We start from the raw sequence: 16,116 nt of genomic DNA on the forward strand, positions 1-16,116 counted from the left end.
TTTCACAATCCTCTCCAGGGTGTGGTTATCCCTATTGCTTGTACACTTTTTTCTACCACATTTTTTCCTTCCCTTTGCCTCTCTATTAATGTGCTTGGACACAGAGCTCTGTGAACAGCCAGCCTCTTTAGCTATGACCTTTTGTGTCTTGCCCTCCTTGTGCAAGGTGTCAATGGTCGTCTTTTGGACAGCTGTCAAGTCAGCAGTCTTCCCCATGATTGTGTTGCCTCTAATTAGCTCTCTTCTTTTTTAAGTGAAAATAATGTGTTGGACAACTTTCAGTCAGGTTTCAGAGTATTTCAGGTTTCAGAGTATTTCAGGTTTCAGGTTTTCGGTGATTCTTGAAATTGTGCTATTTTACTCTTGCTTGACCTTAGTGCTGCTTTCGATACTGTTGACCATGTCATCCTCCTGGATCGCCTCCAGCAAGAGGTTGGTATCCAGGGTGATGCTGTACACTGGTTCAATTCTTATTTGAAAGATAGAACCTTTTCTGTTAATATTGGAAATATTTCCTCCTTTTTGGCAGCGATCACATACGGAGTAACTCAAGGTCCGATCCTGGGGCCGTTTTTATTCTCTTTGGATATGCTCCTTTTGGGATCCATACTCAGTAAAAATAAGTTTTACGGAGTATAAGTTTTACGGTAAGCTGTACTTACCGTTAAACCCAGGTGATACCAACACATTGAAGTTCCAATGGTCTGCCTTGAAGATATTAATTGCTGGATGGCTAAAAACTAATACTATTTGGCACACCCAAATCAACTGAGGAACTATTTAAAAATGTGGGGCCCTTGTCCACAAAGGTGCACCCCCTTGCAAGAAATGTGTTTTTATTTTTTTTATTCAGCTTTTAAATTTGACAAACAAATGAATTCTGTTGTCAAAGGTAGCTTTTTTCATCTGAGGACTATTGCAAAAGTGAAATCCTTCCTCTCTTTTCAGGACTTGGAGATTGTACATGCACTTATATTGTCTCAAATTGATTAATGCAATTATTTGTACTCTGGAATTTGTCACACATCATTATCACACTTGCAGCTTGTCCAGAATGCGTCTGCTAGATTGTTGACTGGTACCAGGAAGAGGGACCATACCTCCCTGATACTGGCCTCTCTTCGCTGGTTACCAGTCAAATATAGAATTTATTTTAAGGTGCTGTTACATGTTTTTAAGGCATAACATGGATTGGCTCCATTGTATATTTCAGATCTTTTTACGCTGTATCACTCTTCCAGGCCCTTTAGATCATCAAATCAGTTCCTTTTAGCCATTGCAGTCTGAAAACAAAAGGTGATGGTGCCTTTTGGTGACTTGACTACACAAACATTTTATATACACTGCTCTAAAAGATTAGGGGAAAAAGTATTGGATCCCCTGCTGATTTTGTTCATGTGCCTATAATTTTAATGGTAGGTTTATTTGAACAGTGAGAGACAGAATAACAACAAAAAAATCCAGAAAAACACATGTCATTAAGGTTTCGAGGCTGATGTTTGGCAACTCGAACCTTCAGCTCCCTCCATAGATTTTTTATGGGATTAAGGTCTGGAGACTGGCTAGGTCACTCCTGAACGTTAATATGCTTCTTCTTGAACCAGTCCTTTGTTGCCTTGGCCGTGTGTTTTGGGTCATTGTCATGCTGGAATACCCATCCACGACCCATTTTCAATGCCCTGACTGAGGGAAGAAGGTTCTCACCCAAGATTTGAGGTACATGGCCCCATCCATCGTCTCTTTGATGCAGTGAAGTTGTCCTGTCCCCTTAGCAGAAAAACTCCCCCAAAGCATAATGTTTCCACCTCCATGTTCAGTCCTTCACGGCGTAGTGTGTTACCAAATGTTTTCCAGGTGAATTTGGTACCAGCTGCCTTGAAATCATTGAAAAGATCCTCCCGTGTAGTTCTGGGCTGATTCCTCACCATTCTCATGATCATTGCAACTCCACGAGGTGAGATCTTGCATGGAGCCCCAGACCAAGGGAGAATTGACAGTTATTTTGTGTTTCTTCCATTTGCGAATAATCGCACCAACTGTTGTCACCTTCTCACCAAGCTGCTTGCCGATGGTCTTGTAGCCCATTCCAGCCTTGTGTAGGTCTACAATCATGTCCCTGACATCCTTGGACAGCTCTTTGGTCTTGGCCATGGTGGAGAGTTTGGAATCTGATTGATTGATTGCTTCTGTGGACAGGTGTCTTTTATGGAGGTAACAAAATGACATTACAACGGTCAATGGAAACCAAAATCACCAACCGATTGAGGGCTGGATTCAAACTCACACTGAAAATCAAAGTTAGCAATTGAAATCCAACTTGCTTGATTTTCATCACAGCAACTCAATGTGACTCAGTAGTGTGTATGGCCCTCACATGCCTGTATGCACTCCTGACAATGTCTGGGCATGCTCCTGTTGAGATGGCGGATGGTGTCCTGGGGGATCTCATCCCAGACCTGGGTCAGGGCATCAGTGAGCTCCTGGACAGTCTGTGGTGCTACTTATTGGCGTCGGATGCACCGATACATAACATCCCAGAGGTTCCCAATTGGATTCAGGTCTGGGGAACCTGAGGGCCAGTCAATGGCATCAATGTCTTCATCATCCAGGAACACACTCTGGCCACATAAGGCTGGGCAATGCACCAGGAGGAACCCATGGCCCCCTGCACCAGAGTAAGGTCTGACAATGGGTCTGAGGATTTCATCCCGGTACATAACAGCAGTCAGGGTACCATTGGCTTGTAACTAGAGTAGAACCAGTCAGGACGGATAAGGAGAGAGCAATTGTCTGTGGCCGGCACCTGCAAAACCATTGCCTTTTTGGAGGTTGTCTTGTTGTTGCTTTTCCAGTGCACCTGTTTTCACTTTCATTTGCAACAAAGTAGGTGACATTAAATCACAATTGCTTATGCATCCTAACTGGACAGATTGATATCCCTGAAGTTTAACTGGTGTTATACTGTGATGATTACCTGTTCCCTTAATTTTTCTGAGCAAACATTTGGGGTCACTTAGAAATGTCCTTGTTTTCAGAAAAGTCCAACATATAATACTGCACTGTGGTTTGAGATAGTCATAAATGAAATAGATGGTCATAATTTAAATAAATTAAATTTTTTAATACAATGATCAAACACCCGAAAAAGTGCTTCAAAGTGGTTGATTTAAGATGCAATTACATTTGGTGAACCGGGTCGGCTGGTGTTTTCCTCTAACTCTCAGGTGGTCAGGAGATTATAGTGCTGGTTGGCTGTTAGGTGTACACAACAAGACAGAGCTGTAAACACTGTGTATATTCAAAACAGGCAATCGATCCAGGCACACACAGGTTGTCTTTGTTCGCAGCTAACTTCACTACCGTCTGTAACGGAAAAACCCCGGAGAACAACTCGGAGCTCGATGTGTCTCATTCAGCCCAGCAAGACAGAGGTAGTGAAAGATCTCTGTTGAGTTTTCAGACAGCATTCCCTGTGGATTTGAAGCATCAGGACAGCTGGCTCAATGCAGTCCTACCCCTACTATCACATCACTCGCGTGATGCCCAGTGTGATCATGGTCTTCTGTTTCATGGTGGGAATCCCTGGGAATTTAATGGTTATGATCGTTCTATGCCGGAGGTTTGAGGGTGGGAACTTCACCATGCTGCTGATGCTGCATCTGGCCCTGTGTGACCTGATGGCTTTGCTGTGCCTTCCTCTGGCTGTCAATAACCTACTGAATTCCTGGGCTCTGGAGGCTGCCACCTGCAAGCTGCTCTTCTTCCTGATCCATTGCAGTCTTAACAGTAGTGTGTTTACCATCACCCTGTTGAGTGTGCAGCGCTACATCCAGGTGCTGTACCCCCATAGCTGGGCACGTCTGGGCCGTATGGGGGAAAAGGCGCTTCTAGTGTCCCTGTGGGGACTGGCGGGGACCATAGCCTCTCCCACCTTGTCTGTTCGTGACATGAAGAGAAACACATTCGATGGCAATATGTACTGCGTTTCACATTACCTGAGCTCTGGACAGGAAATTACCACCCTACTCATCCAAACGCTATTTGGATTTGGATTTCCCAGTTGCATCCTGGCGACTTCATACTTCTACCTCCACAGGAGGGTGAGCCAGGCAGCCCTGTTCAGGCAGCGCAGGCTGACCAAGCTGGTCACTTACATTGTGGTGTCCTTCTTCTGCTTCTGGACGCCGCTGCACATCTTCAACCTGCTGGCCCTGGGGAACATGGTCATGAAAAGCGACGAGGTGAAGGACGTTTGTCAAACAGCCTGGGACATTATTTTGGCCTTCACTCTAATCAACAGCTGCCTCAACCCTTTCCTCTACGCCTTCGCCTCTTCAGCCATACCCAGGACAAGCCCCCAGCCCAACAACATATGATGCTGGCTTCCTTTAGGTAAATATTCACTAACGCTGAAGACCTTAATTATAACATATGATTTTGTCCAAAGCCCCTCACAGTGCTGTGTGTACATTTGGTGACGGTGGAATCTGCAGGGAATAATCGGGACAACCTTTGGTGTTGTGTCCTGCTCTACTGAGACACAACCAGTTTGGACCAGAATTCTGTGAATGTCACAATTCGTGCATATATTTTGTCCGACACTTCCCCGAGAGAACCTCTGTTGTGTGTTTTATTATAGCGGCCAGGTGAGTGTTTACATAGAGTAAAGAGCATGTGTTATTCAACAGTCAAATTTGGGACAGAGCATCTCTGAGGAACAGAATACAATTTTACTGTTGACAAATGAAAATATGATATGGGTGTTGTGCCATGGAGGCCACAGGTCATGTTAAATGTTTGTCACTCCCGCTGCCATTCAACATCATAAAGGCTTAGACATAGATGTGAGGTCATACCTGTAATAGCAACAAACCCCAGTATTTTGTTATGCTAAACATACATGAATCTGCCTCTCTGTAACTATGTGACAATTCATGCTTTATATTCCAGTGTCTCTACTTTGACCTATTCATTAAATCGTTGTTGTAAGGGCAACAGTGACTTTCTTCAACTGTCCTAGAATGCGAACAGTGCAGCTGTTTTTAAAGTGTAGTGCTTTCAACAGCAAGGCTGTGGGTTAGACAAAGTATGAAAATGTATGCAGTACTGTAAGTTACTCTGAATGAGTGCTACATTTTCTAAAACCAATTAAATCTTTCTGAGAAATCCCTGAAGATGGCGTATTTTCCTCTCACAGTAAAGAGACCTGTTCTGTGTTCTTATGCAAATGACACTCAATTATCAACCAATTACTCCAGGAAAAAGTATATCAAAAAACTAAATATAAACAAAAATTCATAAGGAATTACATGTTTAAGACAATTCAAGCCTTACAAGATTTCCCCCCCAGACATCGGTCTTGTCTGATACAGTGTTTGTCAATAAAGCATCTGGAAGCCAACCTGACCTTTCTTCATTATAGACCTCCCTTAATACCTTCAGTGACAAGAACACACAATTAACTTAAAAATGTATCTTTATTTACCATGTTATATAAACATAACATAGCTGCCTATGTACACCCTAACTGGGAACAAGAGGCCAATAACATTAACACCTGGGGTGAGACTGGCAGAGTAGCTGGGTATCCTTGACAACGTCTGACTGCATGGGATGGACCAGATACTGTACAGCCCAGTGCAACATACCATCAGGGATCCTGCGGGATTCCGACACAGTTACACACACAGTTACACACACACACGCAGTTACACACACAGTTTAAAAAAAAAAAAACACACACACAGTTACAAACACACACACACAGTTACAAACACACACACAGTTACAAACACACACACACACACAGTTACAAACACAAACACACACACACACACACAGTTACAAACACAAACACACACACACACACAGTTACAAACACACACACACACAGTTACAAACACACACACACAGTTACAAACACACACAGTTACAAACACATACAGTTACACACGCACAAAAAATAACACAGAGTACTAACTTGAAATGGCTTAAATCCTTTGAAATGCGGCCACACAGCTTATAAGAATATGAGAACGGAGTGCCATCAGCGTGAACCTGAGAAAGCAAGACAAAAGGGTTCCATGACTAACTCCCAGGAAATCTATTGAAAATGAACTTCCACAGGCTCAGACTCCACTCAGTGGTGACCTTATTAAGTGTTCACTATCACATGTCCCTGTTGAAAACGGATCACCCTTACATTGGAGGGCCTGGCGGGGGCAGCTGCTGCAACTTCCATTTGTTTGCAACAGCTTCCCTCTCCAATCCTGGGAGTTTTAAGCAACCAGGAGGGCGGGCTGAGGCTCGTCAGCATGTCCTCCTCCGCCCAGGTCGTAGCATCCTCGGGGGTCCTCACACAACTCTTCATCTTAGCTTTCTTGCACCTTTTCTCAGCAACATCCCCGTCTTGCTCCACCTCCATGGGGTTTCCCCGCAAAGTGGTTGGGAGGTGACGTGTTGTGGTTGACCTGCTGCGGTGTTGCTCCATGCCAGGCTTTGTAGAGAGATTCACAATGGAAGAGGAGGAGCCACTGGAGGAGGGCAGGCTAAGGGAGGGGCCTGGCTTCTGGTAAGGAGGAAGGGACTGCTCATCTGACCTTTGGGTGACCCCCGACACCTGGGTGCTCGTGGCCAGGGGAAACTGTGTGTGCATGACTGGTGGAGGAGTAGGGTGTAGCAGAGACTGGCTCTCCGAGAAGGGGGTGGGTTCTGTGTTGACGGACTCTGTCAGGTAACCAACGAGAAAACATAAGCCAGAGGATCTTTAGAATGACGCAATGCGCATGGTGTGTGTGTGTGTGTCTGTGTGTAAAAGTTGAATGATTAAATGGTTGACGTGAAGGACATACCATCAGATGCGGAGGAGGTCCGGAGCAGCTCAGCAGCTGGAGCAAACATGTCCCAAGGGCTGGCAACAGCTCCGCCTGCTCCACCTGTCCCCCCTGACAACAACACGTCCCTGACCAGACCCTCCTCTAGAGAATCTGAAACACACAAGGAAGATTTGCAAACACAAACTGACACTCAGGCACTATTATGGTAAAAGATGCATGGCATGGTAAGAAGGTATTTATAATTTAAAGCATGAACTAGTTAACAAAGATAACCAGTCGAACAAAGATAACCAGTCGAACAAAGATAACCAGTCGAACAAAGATAACCAGTCGAACAAAGATAACAAACCAGGAAGTGTACGCTCATGGGCAGGAAATGTTCTCTCAGGAGACACAGGCCTGTCTGACTGCCTGACGTCAAGAGCAACGACTGGGCCATCTGTCCCTGACAGCGATGGGTGCGACAGTCTGTCTTCAGAAGAAGGGACCAACCCACTCTGCGTCTTACTGTCATCTAAATAAAACAAAGACTTCAGTAGACAGAACAAGTGAGGATCATTTTAAAGTATGTGTAAGTACAACATCATTAATTTGAATAAGAAGAAACAAGAATCCCCTACCTTTCCCACTGTCTGTACCTAATGAAACACAGAAATGCCCCAAAAAGACTGTATGTGTGTAGTACCTGAGGATGTATGTAGTGTCTGACTCAGTTCGTCTGGGATGTTTAGATGAGACACAGGAACATTGAAAGTCTCCTCCCCCTAGGAAAAAGAAATACAACCTTCTGGTAGAGTTCCAGAGTCTTATGGTATTGCTGTGCTGAATAGTAATATGTGAAGAAACACACCTTATAACGGATCCTATCTACAGCCCATCTGTTGCCAGTGAATGTGTGCATGGGGGCTGTGGAGGAGGAAGGCTGTGGTGATGGGGGCTTTATTGGTGTCCTCAGGAGTTCCATCACTTCCTCCAACAGAGACTGGCGCCAGTCTTGCTGCCATTCCCCCAGCAGATCTGACAGGTTGAACTCTGGGAGAAAGGAAACACTGTCATACACAGAGACCTGAAAGACATATTTAAACTACTTTTGAGGATTTTGTATTTCACCTGTATGATTAACAGTTCTAATATGTCATTTCTCTGGATGAATATTTTATGTATCAGCTATACACATTATATATTATGGTAATTTATCAGTTGATGAAATGGCACTCAACGATTAGATGATGTGTCTTTGGTAAGAGCTCATTTCAATATACATTTCTGTCATGCTTTGCAATAGATTTTTATTTCCTTATATGTTTATGTTCATACAGTTAAATTTTTCTAATTTATTATCAAGGGCACCTTTTAAAAATGTTTACCGTTACTAAGAATGTTGTTCAGGTTAAAGCAGTTAGTTTCAAATTGATTTAATTTGACTTACAATATTTAGCAAAATAATTTTGATACCTTCAGTACCAGTCAAAAGTTTGGACTCACTCATTCCAGGGTATTTCTTAAGTGTTACTATTTTCTACATTGTAGAATAACAGTGAAGACAGCAAAACTATGAAATAACACATATGGAATAATGTAGTCATCAGATAACTTTTAAACAATTCAAAACACATTCACATTTTAGATTCTTCAAAGTAGCCACCCTTAGCTTTGATAACAGCATTGCATACTCTTTGCATTCTCTCAAACAGCTTCATAAAGTAGTCACCCGAAATAAGGTGTGTGTGTGGGGGGGGGGGGGTCAAACCTATACAATTCAGCAAGTGTGCAGAGTTTAAATAGTGCAGTACCAGACTGCGTGACTTGTGAATGGACAGAATTCTGTGCCAGCAGAGACCTGGGAATAAAAGAAAGCAAAATAAATAAACATGATCAAAAGCTAAAATGCATCAATCCATGTACTGATGCTTTACTTACAAATGTACACATCCAGAGCTCACCTCCATGTTGTACAGATCTTTTCCCTGACTGAGTTGAGCGATGTGCTGAAAATAAATGTCAGTAGGAAAGTCAATTTATCTGATGTGTGTGTGCGGGAGTCTCTAAGTCTAATGGTCAGCAGGTTGCTTCTCTCACCAGCAAGGGGTATTGTCTTTGGCAGCCCCAGCTGATGTTGTGATCAGCTCTCCTACCATTAAGTAAAACTGACTCTTGGTCTGAGAAGATAAAGACATAGATTTACAGCAAGATTATTAGAGAAAGATTATATACTGAATACACAATGTACAAAAGCTAATAACTGAATCTCTAAGATAATTCACACGCACCTGTTCTGGGGCCATGTTGAAAATCAGGGTGTATGAATACACATACACTGTACAGTTATTGAGACTGGAGAAGCACTCACGGTCTTCTTGCCTACCAGGGGGTTCAGTGAGGAAAAAAGTAGTTTCAGAGGCTGCCTCAGGGAAACAGAAAAATCATCTTCTGTATAGATATGCATTTTCAAAATGACTTTTTTGTATGATTTTGTATGATAGACTTGTACTGGGCTTAACAAGAAATGGTTCATACATATATTTGACTACGATCTTAATGGCTGTTTTTCCTAAATGTTTACTCACTCCTGAAGAGTCCGCCATGCATCCTGGGTCAGTATAGCAGGAATATGCACCAGACCATCAGAGAGAAAAAGCAACATTTTCAATCCGTCAGGCTGCCAATCTTGCGACTCTGACATCTGCCTGACCTATAAAGATACAGAAAGATGTGGGCAAACTAATCTCCCAAATTAAATGCAGGTTCAGTCAGACGCATGTACTAATTAGGAGAATAACACCACCTTACCCCTACAACATGGGCTTTCATCTGGGAGCGCTTCTTCTCTTCCTTTGGCTCAGTGCTGTAGCTCAAGATGATCTGTTCTATCCAGGGCTCTAACTTAGTCCTACTCCGAGGCATGGCCACACACCCTGAAACATCGGCGACAGGTATACATGCACAAAAGTTGACAGTTGTCATTAGTTCCTTATTTAATAGTATTTTAGTATGCTAGTTTACAACTAGCTAGTAAGCCTATTTGTTACTGCAGAACACTAGTGTGATGATCATAATGATTAGCTAGCAACAGTACAGTATACAGCACTGCCTTGAAAAAAGGGATGTAATGTAATTTACTTTGCCACACAAACACACAATTCATATCGTGTTAAAAAGTAACTACGAGACATTATAATTAGGCCTGAAGTCTATTCTGAAAAATTAAAAACAATTGAACTTCGCTACCGAACTGTAGTTTTTGTCGTGAGAAGCAACGACGTTCAATTCGTGACAGCAAAGTTAGTTAGCTATGCCTAACAGTTACACGCAGCTAGCTTGGTCCACTAGCATATGTCATGATGTTTCTCATTCAAACGAACTAATTTCGGAATAGAGAACATTTTATTTTAACAGCAACTCACCTCGTGATAATTAAAAACATTAACTTTTGTAGCTGATTTGAATGTAGACGGCGCTCCAATTGTGTTACTTTATTTATGTTCCGTTAGTGAACTCTTCCATCACAAATTGGTTCCCACTGAAGTCGCACTAATAATAATAATTTTCATATTTAATATGATTCATTCATTACACACACGTTCAGTTTCATTTCCCTTCAAGAGCCTTCATCTTATATGCCTGAACTTCAAGAATAATTTAATTTAAATAAGATATCAGATGGTTTCTCAATCTGAAAGAAGTCCATGGCTCTAGAGAATCTGTAGTCTGTGATTCACTTTTCTTTTAATTTAAGCAATCGGTAAAGTCAGCTGTCTTTTGTAAAGGTAGCGCGAAACGGACAAGAAATTACAGTTAAACTTGGCCCATATATTACTTTTAAGGCAAGCGACCATCAATTTGGGAAAAAAAGTGAAATTCCAATCCAGCCCCTTCATATCAGTAACATAAAAGGGAAGAAGATTAAGAAATAATCCTTAGGATAATTGGGTAAAATTCCCTACTGTAATTGTCTCACTTTACCAGCCCTTGTGTCCTTGATAGATGACAGCGAGATATAGTTATTCTCATGCACATTGCCCTTCTCAATACAGTACCTTTTGGACCCTCAAGGTGAGTTGTTAAGGGTATAAATGGGAATGGCGTAGGAATTAACTGCAAACCATGGTAACAACCGTGTTGCTACCATGAAGAAACTCAGATCTTTGTCATATATTTTTGGTCTAGGTATAGTTATGGACTATTGCACAGAAGTTAAAAGATGAACTGAAACATTATGTAAACATCATGACAGATGGAATATTCCTTTTAATAATCATAATTGTCTCATTTCCATCTATTGTAAACATATTTCACCACAGTTGTATTACATAATCATACGTGCAACGCAAATGTAAACATGGTAAAAAAAAAGCACTGTTTTGGGTCAGTCCATTAGTGTAACACAGAGGGGGTCTCAGATCTTTGGTCCGATGTTCCACCCTCCATGGTGTGCTGCTGTGACATGGTCCCTGTACTCAGTCCCAAGGACTCTACCCACTTTTTTTTATACTGTGATATCCCCTGCCTTAATCACAGTAGTTGGTCCCTTGTCTTGCTCTCTGCCGCCTCCTCAGTTTCAAACTCTTTTTCATCGCAGTCATTGATCATTCCTTCCCTCTCTTCATACTCCTGCTTTTCATAAAGCACTTCTCCCTCATTGTATTTTATCCCTTCTTCTCCTTGCCCCATGCACCCACTAACATTCTTCAGGCCATCTTCCCTCTCCTCTTCCCTACCCTCTTTCATGGTTTCTCCTATGTAATTTTCTACTGCTTTCTGTTCTTCTTTCTGTGCGGACTTCCTGCCATCTTGGTTTCCTTCTTTCTTCTCAGTCTCCATGTTCCTCTTCATCTTCTCAGCGTCTTGTTTGTCTGTGGGTGAAGAAAGGGAAGGATACAATGTTTTGGTTTTTAAAAGATATTTTTGGGAGGTATTTTAACGCATTATTGATTTTGTTATGAAATGACGAAGGGGACACAGTTCTGTGGGAGAGACAGGTTGGAATGGAATCCTAGACTCCAGAGGCAAGAGGGGTTATTTGTGTCCAGGCTGGGAGCTTTATCGTTAGACCACAGGCTCTGCCCCAGACACATTATTATCAAAATGTTAAACAATATTATTATTGAAAACTCCCTCACATAAACTTACTTGTACCCTTGGTAATGGACAGCTGTCCCATTGCAGAATCAAGGCATCTCTCCTCGGGTGATGGTTGTATAACATTAGTTGGCATGGGACAGGTAAAGTGATTTGGGCTAGGACTGGAAGAGTTAGTGGGCCCGTGAGTAGAAAGGTTTGTGGGGTTGGGGATATTACTGGAGTTAAGGGAGTTAATGGGGTTGGGGAAAACAGAAATAGTGGTGTTGGTGGTGTGTGAAAAGTGGATGGGGGTGCTGGTAGTAAAGTTAACGGATATGAGGGTACTGATGGGGACAGACGAGTTAGTGTCAGGGATGACAATAGATTGGCTCGTAGATGTGCTGGAGGCGGGACTGTAGTCAGTGGGGGCGGAGGTAGTGGTCAGGCTAGTAGAGTTAGCAGGGATTAGACTAGTGGTGTTTGTAGTGATATGAGTAGAAGAGACTGTGGGGGAGGGGATGTCAGTGGAGTTAGGGGCAGTGGGGGAGTGGGTAGTACAGAGAATGGGGATCAGACTTGTAAGGACAGTAGTAGTGTGAGTTGCACAGTTAGTGGAAGCTGAGCTGGTAGAGTTGGTGCGACTGGAGGTAGAAGTGGAGTTGACCGAGTCAGCTACTGTTTGGATTGTGTTGGAGTCAGTAGAGTGGACGGGGATGTGAGAAGGTATGGAAGCACCATTGAAATCATTAACAGTAGTAGAGTTTGTAATAGTAGTAGCAGAAGGTGGAGGTGTGGGTGAGGGTGGGGTAACTGAGCTAGTAACTGGGGTTGTGGCGGGCGGTGTAGACATGTTGCTGGCCACAGATGTTGTGGTGTTAGAAGTATTCAGAGTTGAAGTACAGTCAGTGGAGGTTGGGGCAGTGGTATCAACATGCATTTTAGCAGGTGTTGGGGCAGTAATGCTTGTTATGGGGATGGGGGCAACTACCCCTACCGTGTCAACAGGACTACTTAGGGTGGGGCTGAATGTGGGGATTGTTACAGGGGCAATGTCATCAGGAGGGGTGAAGGTTGTGATAGTCACAGGGGCAGATGAAGTTGTGAGGGAGGAAATGGTAGTTAAACTGGGCATAGAACTGGTGGGGTTGTGGTCCGTGGTATTGACAGTGGGAGGCACAGATGTTACAGAGGTAATGATCTCAGTGAGGGGTGTAGAAGCAGGGGGAAAAGATTGAGTGGGCTCTGGGACAGGTCTGGCGATTCCAGGCTCAGCAGGGGCAGGTTTAGAGCTGGTAAGGGTATCTATCGCGATTGAGGTGGGTGTAGGTGAAGGGGGTAGAGTGGGGTGTGTAGGGGAAGACGCTTCTCCTTCCTGTATTTGGGCTAGGTCATTTTCAGGGGTGAGGCGACCAGAGATTGTGGGAGGTGGGGTTGGGCCTCGCTTTATGATTGGTTTAGGGGGCAGAGCCGGTTTCCCAGCGGACTCATGTGCAGACACACTCTGTCGGACGGGACGCCTTGTATCTAAAGAGAAAGAATATTAGCATAAGATTCACAAAATTCCTTGCTAATATCTGTGTGTGTATGTGTTACCTGATGAGGTGGACATGGTCCGGGGTTTCATGAATGTAGGGGGGGGCTCCGCTTTATTATCAATGATAGTGCCTGAAAGCAAGATTAATGTAAACAAATGGACACAACCAACAGCAAACACACAAAGTATTGTATGGTAAAGGGACTCACCCTCTGATTCAGCTTTTTTCATTTCTCCCTCCTGGTTCTGTAAAATTAAATAAGCTGTTATTATTTAATTATTATTTATTATTATACCTCTTAGACACACAATTACATACACACAGATAAATGTGCACACACACACACACACACCTGTGTCTCTCCTGGCTGAGCTTTGGACACGCCGATTCGTTGTAGCATGAGTTGGAGACGCTGTTCAAAGCCGTGAGGGCCATCAGAAGAGTGTTTCTAGAATCAACCAGAACCAAGGAGAAGCATTCGGTGCCGATAAGAACCGATCGGAATGATCAAAATCCAACCAAAAATGAAAGATTGAAGATGTTAAAAACCGTACCTTCCCTTGTGCTGTGTTTTTGGTGACTCCGGCATTGGCTGCAGACCCAGAGAGCAGGATGAGTGACTGTGACTTGCCCTCTCTGAGGGCACGATGGGGCGGAGCTTCACCTCTCATTGGAGTGGGAACACCAGAAGGAAGGGTCGCTGCTTCTACTGAATCTCCAGTCACCGTGCTGTCATCAGTGCTCTCTTTCTCCTTCTCTTTTTCATTCTCCTTCACTTTATCTTTTTCAGCTCTGGCAGCTTCCCTGAGAGGCCTGATCAGGTCGGCGATGGTAGTTTTCTTAGCCCGCCCCTCTTGGCTTCCCTCTGACTTCACACCCCGCCGCTTTCTGAGGGTGAAGAACTCACCCAGCTTCCTCCTTAGGGTCCTGGAAGGGGCAGGGCAAGGTGCAGTACAGGCAGGTGCCACATCCACTTCCTGTTCAATAACTGGAGGTTCATCATCCTCATTCTGTGGTTTCCTAGAGGGGGTATTGTCAATCATAAGGCCCTGAGTTTTGACCTGACCATGATGAACTGGAACTTGAAGCTAGTGTTCAGTATATTTATGTTACTGTATTACTTTGGTATTACTTGCATTTCCTTATTGTATGTTTCTATGAATAACAGCATCTCATTAGTGATAAAAGTTGTGGACAAAAACGATTTAAAGAAATTTACACTGAGCTGGTAAAGACAGTGTAATACTGAAGAGAGAGATAGACAAAAATGAGATGGTAAGATACTCACAGGGTGTCAACTGGAAAGACTCGCTTAGTGAAGAACTCTTCAACTCCCTCATCCACTCGCCCCATGTGATCAGGAACCTCATTTTCACTGTTAACCTCCGGGTCCTGTGTAACACAGACGCTAAATGTTAACGATGGATTTCACAGTTTTACAACTTAATTGCAGAGTTTACCCTGAAAGGTGTCTGTGGGCCTATTTTCAAGGTGAGGAGCCATCTAACATGATGTTATAAAACGGGAAAATGTCCCTTTATGGTATCTGTGGTGTTTGAGAATGAATGTGAGTGAATGCAATTGCACTACCCTCACACAAGGTGGTCTATTTACTCTACAGTACATAACACCATAGACATTTGTCCCCTAGATACACATTAGCACCATGACTGACACAGAAAATCCCTAAGACACTATGATGTCATGTCCTACTGTGGTAAGCCTGCTCATGTGATTGATTAGCTTTGGTTTCGTCGATTCAGTGAAACCAGCATCCCATGTGTTAACTCTAATCGTGACTGATACAGCACCATGGAAGTGAGGCTAAGGCAGAGAACGTTGATTTATAAATCTGTTTTTCAAACACACATACACACACAAAAGCAGTTGTAGAGTAAGCATCAGAAAACACTAGAAATGAGCCACATTTATAATCACAGTCCTGTACACACATGCATATACGTGCCCCCCCCCCAAAGCAGCTGGTTTCTGTTGCGATTGAAGACACCAGGCATATTCCCTCCATCTCTCCCTCCCTCCACCCCACCCCTTCCCCCTGCCTCTCCCCACAGTACTGTAAATCTCCCCTTCTCCCTTCTTTTTCCATCTTCCACTAAACATCCCCCCCTTTTGCATCCGTCTTTCTCTACCTGTGGTCTGCTGGGGCGGATGTGTTGGTTGAGTCGGTGTGGTCTAGGCCGGCTGCGGGTGTAGTGCCTCAACGCTGGCCCGCCCAATGGAAGCTCCATAAGGGGAGACACGGCACTCTGTTGCCGTGGTGCTCCGTTGCCGTGGCACCGTTGCTAAGAGCACCAGCAGCAGTATTCACAGTCTCTACCAAGATGGGAGGGGCTGAGCTGGCTAGACTGACAGTTCTGACAACAGGGGGCCTCGCCTTTCTCCTCCCCCTCCCTCAGAGAGAGCGTGAGAAAGGCAGAATGGAGAATAGAGCTTGTGTTGAGAGAGCAGTGCAGGTACACAGCAGTTGAGTATGTTCATTTAGAAGGTTCATCACTGAAATAACCAAAAGGCAGGACGGGAACACAATGTACTGATAAAATTATCAATTTATTTTTCATGGATGGGTAGTGGAAAATGCAGGGAATCATTGGTGATCTAGGCAATGGTGTGTATGCATGTATTATTTACACACCTCTACTGAAGAAATGGGACTTACATTATTT

The 16,116-nt window shown here is 43.7% G+C and overlaps 3 protein-coding genes across 7 annotated transcripts; 1 reads left to right on the forward strand and 2 right to left on the reverse strand.

Annotated features, from left to right (window-relative positions):
- Window positions 1–3,503: 3,503 nt before the first annotated feature.
- On the forward strand, window positions 3,504–4,376 carry LOC105016737 (leukotriene B4 receptor 1-like). The gene has a single exon (XM_010880762.2). It carries the CDS (start codon window positions 3,504–3,506, stop codon window positions 4,374–4,376), a length of 873 nt encoding a protein of 290 aa, XP_010879064.2.
- A 1,082-nt stretch (window positions 4,377–5,458) lies between these two features.
- acd (ACD shelterin complex subunit and telomerase recruitment factor) lies at window positions 5,459–10,329 on the reverse strand. 4 transcript variants are annotated; one of them, XM_010879933.4, is made up of 14 exons: window positions 10,241–10,329; window positions 9,627–9,751; window positions 9,404–9,528; window positions 9,107–9,197; window positions 8,916–8,995; window positions 8,780–8,824; window positions 8,630–8,676; window positions 7,687–7,868; window positions 7,522–7,600; window positions 7,186–7,350; window positions 6,852–6,986; window positions 6,203–6,726; window positions 5,981–6,057; window positions 5,459–5,659 (listed from the first exon to the last, which is right to left on the reverse strand). In XM_010879933.4, the coding sequence occupies exons 2-14, from the start codon at window positions 9,738–9,740 to the stop codon at window positions 5,551–5,553; spliced, it is 1,773 nt and encodes a 590-aa protein (XP_010878235.1). In that variant the 5' UTR covers window positions 9,741–9,751; window positions 10,241–10,329; the 3' UTR covers window positions 5,459–5,550. The 4 variants fall into 4 exon arrangements, with proteins under 4 accessions (XP_010878235.1, XP_019908386.1, XP_034151815.1 ...); XM_020052827.2 differs by lacking the exon at window positions 10,241–10,329 and adding an exon at window positions 10,070–10,200; XM_034295924.1 differs by lacking the exon at window positions 10,241–10,329 and adding an exon at window positions 10,065–10,200.
- Window positions 10,330–11,050: 721 nt separating this feature from the next.
- On the reverse strand, window positions 11,051–15,763 carry LOC105016224 (mucin-5AC). 2 transcript variants are annotated; one of them, XM_010879913.5, is made up of 8 exons: window positions 15,583–15,763; window positions 14,721–14,824; window positions 13,987–14,452; window positions 13,785–13,880; window positions 13,641–13,677; window positions 13,491–13,562; window positions 11,967–13,421; window positions 11,051–11,689 (listed from the first exon to the last, which is right to left on the reverse strand). In XM_010879913.5, exons 1-8 carry the CDS (start codon window positions 15,679–15,681, stop codon window positions 11,349–11,351), a joined length of 2,670 nt encoding a protein of 889 aa, XP_010878215.2. In that variant the 5' UTR covers window positions 15,682–15,763; the 3' UTR covers window positions 11,051–11,348. The 2 variants fall into 2 exon arrangements, with proteins under 2 accessions (XP_010878215.2, XP_010878223.2); XM_010879921.4 differs by lacking the exon at window positions 13,491–13,562.
- Between the last annotated feature and the right edge of the window lie 353 nt (window positions 15,764–16,116).

The sequence above is a fragment of the Esox lucius genome, chromosome 2, assembly GCF_011004845.1.
Source record: "Esox lucius isolate fEsoLuc1 chromosome 2, fEsoLuc1.pri, whole genome shotgun sequence".
Taxonomy (NCBI): Eukaryota; Metazoa; Chordata; class Actinopteri; order Esociformes; family Esocidae; genus Esox; species Esox lucius.

What these genes read in the sequence shown, in the direction of transcription:
- acd (XM_010879933.4), bottom strand. Translation starts at nt 9,740, where the DNA reads ATGCCTCGGAGTAGGACTAAGTTAGAGCCCTGGATAGAACAGATCATC. An exon ending in AAGATCTGTACAACATGGAG is followed by an intron (nt 8,677 to 8,779) that starts GTGAGCTCTGGA and finishes TTTTATTCCCAG; the next exon opens with GTCTCTGCTGGCACAGAATT. An exon ending in GACCTCCTCCGCATCTGATG is followed by an intron (nt 6,727 to 6,851) that starts GTATGTCCTTCA and finishes GTTACCTGACAG; the next exon opens with AGTCCGTCAACACAGAACCC.
- LOC105016224 (XM_010879913.5), bottom strand. Translation starts at nt 15,681, where the DNA reads ATGGAGCTTCCATTGGGCGGGCCAGCGTTGAGGCACTACACCCGCAGC. An exon ending in GAAAAAAGCTGAATCAGAGG is followed by an intron (nt 13,563 to 13,640) that starts GTGAGTCCCTTT and finishes TCTTGCTTTCAG; the next exon opens with GCACTATCATTGATAATAAA. An exon ending in GACCATGTCCACCTCATCAG is followed by an intron (nt 13,422 to 13,490) that starts GTAACACATACA and finishes CTTTCTCTTTAG; the next exon opens with ATACAAGGCGTCCCGTCCGA.
- LOC105016737 (XM_010880762.2), top strand. Translation starts at nt 3,504, where the DNA reads ATGCAGTCCTACCCCTACTATCACATCACTCGCGTGATGCCCAGTGTG.